The 7,273-nt window shown below is 37.1% G+C and overlaps 1 protein-coding gene across 2 annotated transcripts; it reads right to left on the bottom strand.

The window, feature by feature from the left end:
• Positions 1 to 1,760: 1,760 nt before the first annotated feature.
• LOC113357509 (spermatogenesis-associated protein 20-like) lies at positions 1,761 to 6,830 on the bottom strand. 2 transcript variants are annotated; one of them, XM_026600929.1, is made up of 15 exons: positions 6,438 to 6,806; positions 6,254 to 6,326; positions 6,126 to 6,147; positions 5,942 to 6,020; positions 5,798 to 5,830; positions 5,513 to 5,661; positions 5,144 to 5,300; positions 4,599 to 4,839; positions 4,173 to 4,414; positions 3,814 to 4,077; positions 3,591 to 3,701; positions 3,151 to 3,375; positions 2,856 to 3,059; positions 2,570 to 2,746; positions 1,761 to 2,288 (listed from the first exon to the last, which is right to left on the bottom strand). In XM_026600929.1, the coding sequence occupies exons 1-15, from the start codon at positions 6,723 to 6,725 to the stop codon at positions 2,088 to 2,090; spliced, it is 2,466 nt and encodes an 821-aa protein (XP_026456714.1). In that variant the 5' UTR covers positions 6,726 to 6,806; the 3' UTR covers positions 1,761 to 2,087. The 2 variants fall into 2 exon arrangements, with proteins under 2 accessions (XP_026456714.1, XP_026456715.1); XM_026600930.1 differs by having other exon boundaries at positions 1,832 to 2,288; positions 2,570 to 2,682; positions 6,438 to 6,830.
• Between the last annotated feature and the right edge of the window lie 443 nt (positions 6,831 to 7,273).

Below are 7,273 nucleotides of genomic sequence, written 5' to 3'. Positions count from 1 at the left end.
TATATTTGTGTAAACCAATACTATCGGCAACTACGATTTTTTTATTTGTAAATTTGTGTATTTTTTTTTTGGTTTGACATAATTATTGGTTAATCAAAAACCACTGGGACAAACCGAAACCAACTGGAACCATTTGGAAACCGAACCAATGGTTAATGGATTGGTTTGGTTTAGATTTTTAGAAACCAATAATATTGATTTCGGTTTTGGTTTGGCTAGAAACCGAACCAAAACCGACCAATGAACAGCCCTAGAATTACTACGTCGCATAATCAGAACCATGCCAAACACCTAATTCTTAAATGCAACCCTTGATTACTTCCATAACCGGAACCCAATTCTTAAATGCAACCCTTGATTACTTCCTTTGACTGCACGACACCCTCTAATAGCTTCTATTTTTAACGTGCTAACCGGGCCTTAACTTTCAAACAAAAAAAAAAACGAAAAAATAGTCACGGTTTTGGTACACTCTGAACCGTAGCATGACCATGAGCAGCAGCAATATTACCCGGTCAATCAAATATTCAAAATTTAAACACCAGAATTCAGCAAATTTACCGAAAGTCCCAAATCAATTTTTCTAAGAGCAGATCCAAAACTTGGACCGATCGAACTCTCATGAGTAGATTAGCAGATCCAATCGGCTTGATTGATTCCATTATCAATCAAAAGGTCATTTTGAGCAACAAATCCAACATCGCCCTTAATCAAGGAGGAGTCATCCCCTCACTGTACAGGACAAAGGAGCAACCCAAAACATCAGTACCGCGGATTAAAATAAAATTATTTTCTCCGTTTCTTGAAAAGAGTTACTATCACTTTATCTTATCATCACTAGACAAAATGATATTATTTTTCCAAAACGAATTACCTGAAAGAGAGAAGGCTTTCTTGTTCTGGGTTATCTATACAGGCATCTTTAAACCATCAAGAATCACGCATCTAAAAAAAATCGATGCAACAGTGGCACAACAAAGGTTAACAATATCCCGGCTTGGACAAGCTTGCTCCATATAAAAAGTACTCTACATATTAAAAGAAGGTTGTTATTGGGGCATCACAGTCTTTTAGAAGGGCGTCACTTGGATATTTGGTGATCAAAAATCTGGTTAAGGGATACTTTTGATTCAATAGCAATTTGTCCAAAATGACCCTTCAATTAAAACTAATAAAAACAGATGAGGAAGAAGCAAACTGATCCTAGTGATGGTAATCAACATCTCAATCAACCTCAACTTCATCCTCAACTCATTTCACCGATTCAATCAATTGAAGAATGAAGTTTTCAAACTCCTCAACAACAACCCATGGTGTATGTAAGGTAATAATCGAACAAACCCATCTTTTTGTACTCGTTTTTGTGCTTAAATCGAATGAAATCGAAATAAAATTAGGATTTTATTTACTTTCTGCTAGTGTTACGTCTGGTTATGGTACTAGATTTTTCAATCGTAATTTAGTTTTTCAAGAACTTACGCCTAGGTTTAGTTCAATTTAAGCGTAAACTTTGATTTGCATGTCGTTCACGTCTAGGTTTAGTTGATTTCCAGGCGTAATTCCAATTTTACACCTAAAATTCTAATTTTACACCTAGGTTTGCTATATGTCCAACCTAGATTTAATTAATTAAACTAAATTAAAATTAGCCAAACAAGGGTTGTTTGATCATCACAAAATTATATAAGATAAGAGATTTTTTATATTACTTACGGGTGACCCGTTTTTGTCTTATTAGGAGACCCCTATCTAAAGGAGTGTGACGCCCCAATAACGGCCTTCTATTAAAAACTGAGACAGCTAATTATAAATAATCCAACGACTTGTAAGATTTGTCGAACGTTTTTGTTAAAAAGTTGTGTCTTCCCGACCCTTATTACAAACCCACAACAGACTTCTTTTTGTTTGTTTTAACTCTTCTCTATTATCACTTATTATTACTGCTGCTACAGAAGATCTTTTCACATCACCAAAAAATTTGTACAAGAGCAAACTAATCGACCAAGAGAGCGTTTCCAAAAGAACACACTATGTACAGATACACTACTAATACTGGACCTGCTGGCTGGAAAGGTGAAAAGATAACTTTACTTGCGAGATGGTTTTGGGTCGAGTAAAGTCCTCAGAGCCTCGGGGTCGCTGACTGGAGCACTACATGTGAAGTTTTGACAAACAAAAGCAACCACTTTGTCCGCTGCTGGACTACCCTTGGCCATCTGGGCAATGTTTTCATTATTCTTTTCCCAGAATTCTATGTCTTCTTTGTTGGTTAGATCCACATGAATTACCTGATGAAAAAATCACAATTTACATGAGAATCGCACAACTTAACAAATGCACTTATGTACTGTTTTCTCATATTTTGGAGACATTTCCATTGGTCTGCATCTTAGATAATCCCATGATATCTTACACAAAGGAAATAATCCTTGTTTAAAATGATGTCACTATGTCACTAACCGGGCATATAAAATATGACGATTCGAATAAACAAGTTGCTAATAAGACCATCATCATCGTCATCATGATTATGTTAAATGGGTAGAGAACGCAGGCATCCACAGCTTACCGTTTTGTTCGGATAGTAAGATGCATGACTGGCAGATATCATATTATGGAACTCCAGAGAAGGTTTAGGCCCAACAAGAACAACTTGCTTCCTCGAAGGAACACTAAGCATATCTGCAGCACAGCACATCAGAGGAACAGCCATAGCCATGTCTTTCAATCTTTTCTCAAAAACTGCCTGTAAAAATCAATCCGATTTCCACAAAACCCATGAGTAAAATCCACCAAACCTAATCTAACACTCCTTCAACAATATAAATTGGATACTCAGGTAAGAAAGAACAAACCAGAACATGTTCAGCATTTCGCCGGTATTTCTCAGACTTGCTACTTGCAACCATAGATGATAATCTCACAAGATTTATTATCGATACAGAATTCCCAGAAGGCTCCGCTCCGTCATGATCTTCTTTCACACGGAGAAGCACAGAAGAATCTTCTCCAGTGGTGTTAAAATAACCTCCTCCCTCGTGATCAAGAAACAACCCGTCCTGGTACCGTAATTCACATAGAAGTGTCAAACAATAACAAAAAACAGATGGTAGAGCAGGTATAGAGAAGGGAGAATGACAAGTCACTTGCCTGGATATTTTGTAGTTCAATGGCCCATGATAACCAGTTGGTCCTACCACCAAACTCATACAGATCCAGCAGCCCTTGAATTAAAAAAGCATAGTCATCCAAAAATCCAGGGGCTTTTGATGGACCTTTCCGAAAGCTGTGTTGTAACCTTTTTGTTTGATCATCATAGAGCTGTCTTTTGATGAAAGATGCGGCTTTGCTTGCAACTTCTAGATATTCCTCAGGCTTTTCAAAGGTGAAAACATGTTCAAATGATTAAAACATACATATATAATACATACTAATGCACGATTCTCGTATATTCTGCCACCAGAACAGATGAGGTTGGACAACTATGCATACATTGTTCATGTAGTACAAGTTGTACAACAATTTATAGTATGGGATAAAACACTCTTGGAGCGGAAATAGTTGCAGAAGAAAGAGTTCAGGATGATTACATTGCATCCAACGATAGGAAAACTGAATTGGGTACCCTCTGGCTCCCCCATGAGAATCTTAGAAGCTCTTGCGAAAGAGGAAATCACAAGTCCATTCCATGAAACAATCACCTGGGAAAGAGGTATAATATCTGTTAGAAAAGTTCCCATAGGACACCACTTCTAGACTTCCATTTCCGGAAAGCAATAAATTCTTGTAAACATGAGTAGCTAAACTAGGTACCTTATCATCCAAATGTGGGCGTGGCCTTTTTGATCTAACATCAAAAAGTTTTTTTCGACAGGCCCCCAATACATCAAAATACTCATTCTTGGACATGCCAAGCTTTGATGCCATTGCAGAAGCATCACTTCTCTCTATGAGCACATTCAAACCCTTAAATTCTTTGTGAGGGTCACTCATTTTAGATAGGTCACAGTTCCCCGAAGGTTTTATATAATAATGTTCTTTGAACAGATTTGCATGTTCACCAATGATGCTTTCAACCTTCGAGAAAAGAGAGATCAATGCCAGGTATAACCACAAAAACACATCGTATGCATACATAATGTGAAATCTTAAAGTTAGGAATAACCGTCTACCTCTTTACTCGTCCAAACATAGAAAGCTCCTTCCTTCTTTCTTGTGGCACCCTCAGATTCTGCACTATCAGCATCTTCAGCTGAATATATTTCGCCCTCTGGTCCAATCATCTCTCTCCTCAAATAGTCGAGAATATCCCTAGCAACATTTGAGTTGAAGGTGTCCTTTGTAAAATTGAAGGCATCCAAATAGACATTAACAAGCTGCCCTTGATCATACAACATTTTCTCAAAGTGTGGAACTGCAATAATTAACACCGCACAAGGATTATAGAACCACTGAGACAACCAACTCTCCAAGAATGAATAACTTATCTTGCCCATGAAAAGGTATAGAATCCCATTTTCAAAGGGAGGGAATAGCCAAAAGTATTTGAACATTTCCAACACTGAACAAATTATGAATACGAATTAATTAATACTCACCATGCCAATAATCATCCACACTGTATCTATGAAAACCACCTCCAACGTGATCATGGACGCCACCTTTTGCCATACTTTGCAAGGTAAAATACACCATTTCTAGATGTTTCTTTGATTCGTTTAATTTCCCGGCCTCCTCCAGATTCTTTGCTTGATAAAGCATTAGCTGAATTTCAACAGGTCTTGGAAACTTCGGGGCAGATCCAAACCCTCCCAATTTCGAATCATATCTCCGACTCAACTGTACAGAGTGACAGTAATTTCTTTAGTAAATGAAAAATATATACATAAAATTTGTGTAATTCTATGATCTGGTGTAGTCAGCATTGTGGTAGACAGATTAGTGATGCGTACTGTGTTAAGTCATTCAACGAGGGGGTTATGAAATTAATCCTACAAACTCGGATAACTAACTGTCGAAACAACGAAGCATATGTTGGAGACTCAGAATAAGTCAAATAGGGACAGATCAATGTTTGGCCTATGGAGCTGCATCGAAAATTCAGATGAAAAAAGAAGATAAACTTCAAACTAAAAAATCACACCTGTTCAGCACAGAGACGCAATGCATTTTGAGCTACATCACTTGTTAACTTATTAGAGCTGGCACTTGCAGACAAAGCCTCTGACATCTGTTCTATTGCAAAAGCTCCACTATTAACCAGCACTTCCCTTTTAGACTCCCATGCCTCCTTTACTTTTCTATTGTCAAAGATGCACTTTAATGATCAATAGGTGACAAAAAATTGTACAAGGAAATTACATAGTCGGCAACTAGAGGCAGCAACAACCCATTGAGGATTAGAAGAAGGTTCTACCGCATTGTTGAACCCACCATATCACCATTGGGAAAAAAAGAAACAAACAAGAGCAGTTCACATGTCCATTGAACTAAAGGTATATAATATGCTCACCGAAGTATAGTTTTGAATCCTGGTCGCCCAAAGTTGTCCTCTGGAGGGAAGTATGTTCCACCCATTAAAGGCTTCAAATCAGGTGAGAGGAAACAACTGAGTGGCCAACCACCACCTCCATACAATGCTTGCACATACGTCATGTACACCTAAAGAGCAATACAACAACAAAACCATAAGAATATCAAGACTATATGAGCAATTGAACGTTTCTACGGTACCTTATACTCCTAAAAGACTGAAACCTTATCAAGCTAGGTGGATATGGAGTAAAAAATGTCAAACCTTATCAACATCAGGCCGTTCCTCGCGGTCCACCTACACATACCAACTATTACTACACATACCAACTATTAAAACACATATAAAACCAAAAGTTTTACCACAGAAATCAATACATAAAGTTTATCAAATATATGCTCCACTCACTTTGATACTAACAAACCAGTCGTTTAGCAATTTAGCCACTTGTTCATCCTCAAACGACTCTACCTCCATAACATGACACCTTAACCAATGAAATCAAGAGAAGCTCAAATCCCAAATCAACTTCAAATATACAGAAAACTGTCTTATAATTGCAAGAATCCAAGAAACAAGATGAACCACTTACCAGTGACAAGTACTGTATCCAACTTCATCAAAACCCACCAGCAGCCATAAACAAATACAAATTAATCAAACTACATTTCTTCTGTAAATTCGAAACAAATACGAGATAGTACAAAAATGCATACTTACTTGATAAGAAAATGGGGACATCTCTCTTCTTAGCTTCTTCAAATGCTTCTTCACCCCATGGATACCAATTAACCTAAAAAATAGAAACACCTTTTTATCAAAATACAAACCTCCACCCAGACTAGAATCACACATAAACAAGGTAAAATTAAAATTGAAATGAAAAAATTAGCAATTTAGTTACCGGGTTATGAGCATGTTGAAGAAGATAAGGACTATGTTCTAAAGCAAGCCGATTAGTATGAGATTGAGCTGGTGGTGATATGGTTTGTTTATCAGCCATTGATAATACTCTATACGAGTGGATTGGTCTCGTAAAGGAAGGTTTTTTCAAAATGGGTTTTCTGTTAATGGATAATAGTTTACGTTGATGATGAGAAAAGAAGTAACCTTGAAGACAAGTAGTTGTGAGAAGGTTTCTGAAGAGCATAGAAGAAGAAGAGAGAGAAAGTTGGGAAGAAAGAAATGTCATTTTTTAACAGAGTGAAGAGAGTAAAAAATTACAAGTTCTGAAGATGAGTCATCATCTCCTGTGTAGAAAACCGGTTGGCAGAGAGAATTTGTGAATGCGGTTAAGAGACACATCATCGATGCACTTTGTGTGGTGTGTCAGGGCAGATAAAATTCCGACTAGCCGCGGTTTAAATTCTGTCCCGACTCCCGTTCAATCAGTCGGGATGCTAATTGCTTCGAAAAAAATAAATAAAGTTTGAGCAAAACGCTCAAATTCGCATATTTTACCGACCCAATGAATAATTTAGGAATCCTATTATCGGGGCCATTGGGGTGAGTTTTTGGGGCTAAAATGTTTTGTGTAGCCAAAAAAATGGATAGGGGGAAATCTCAATTGATTAAAAAGTCAGATTTATTCTTTCCTAATAAATCAATTTTAAAAACAAATCTTATATAATCAAAACTTATTCCTAATTCAAGCCCCAAATATCAAAACCATTTCATTTTCATTTTCTCCCCTCTTCTTCTCAAAAACACTCTCCAAAACCTCTCAAAAAATTCCTAATT

This window comes from Papaver somniferum, chromosome 3 (assembly GCF_003573695.1).
Source record: "Papaver somniferum cultivar HN1 chromosome 3, ASM357369v1, whole genome shotgun sequence".
Classification (NCBI taxonomy): domain Eukaryota; kingdom Viridiplantae; phylum Streptophyta; class Magnoliopsida; order Ranunculales; family Papaveraceae; genus Papaver; species Papaver somniferum.
This window is presented reverse-complemented; position numbering and strand designations above follow the sequence as displayed.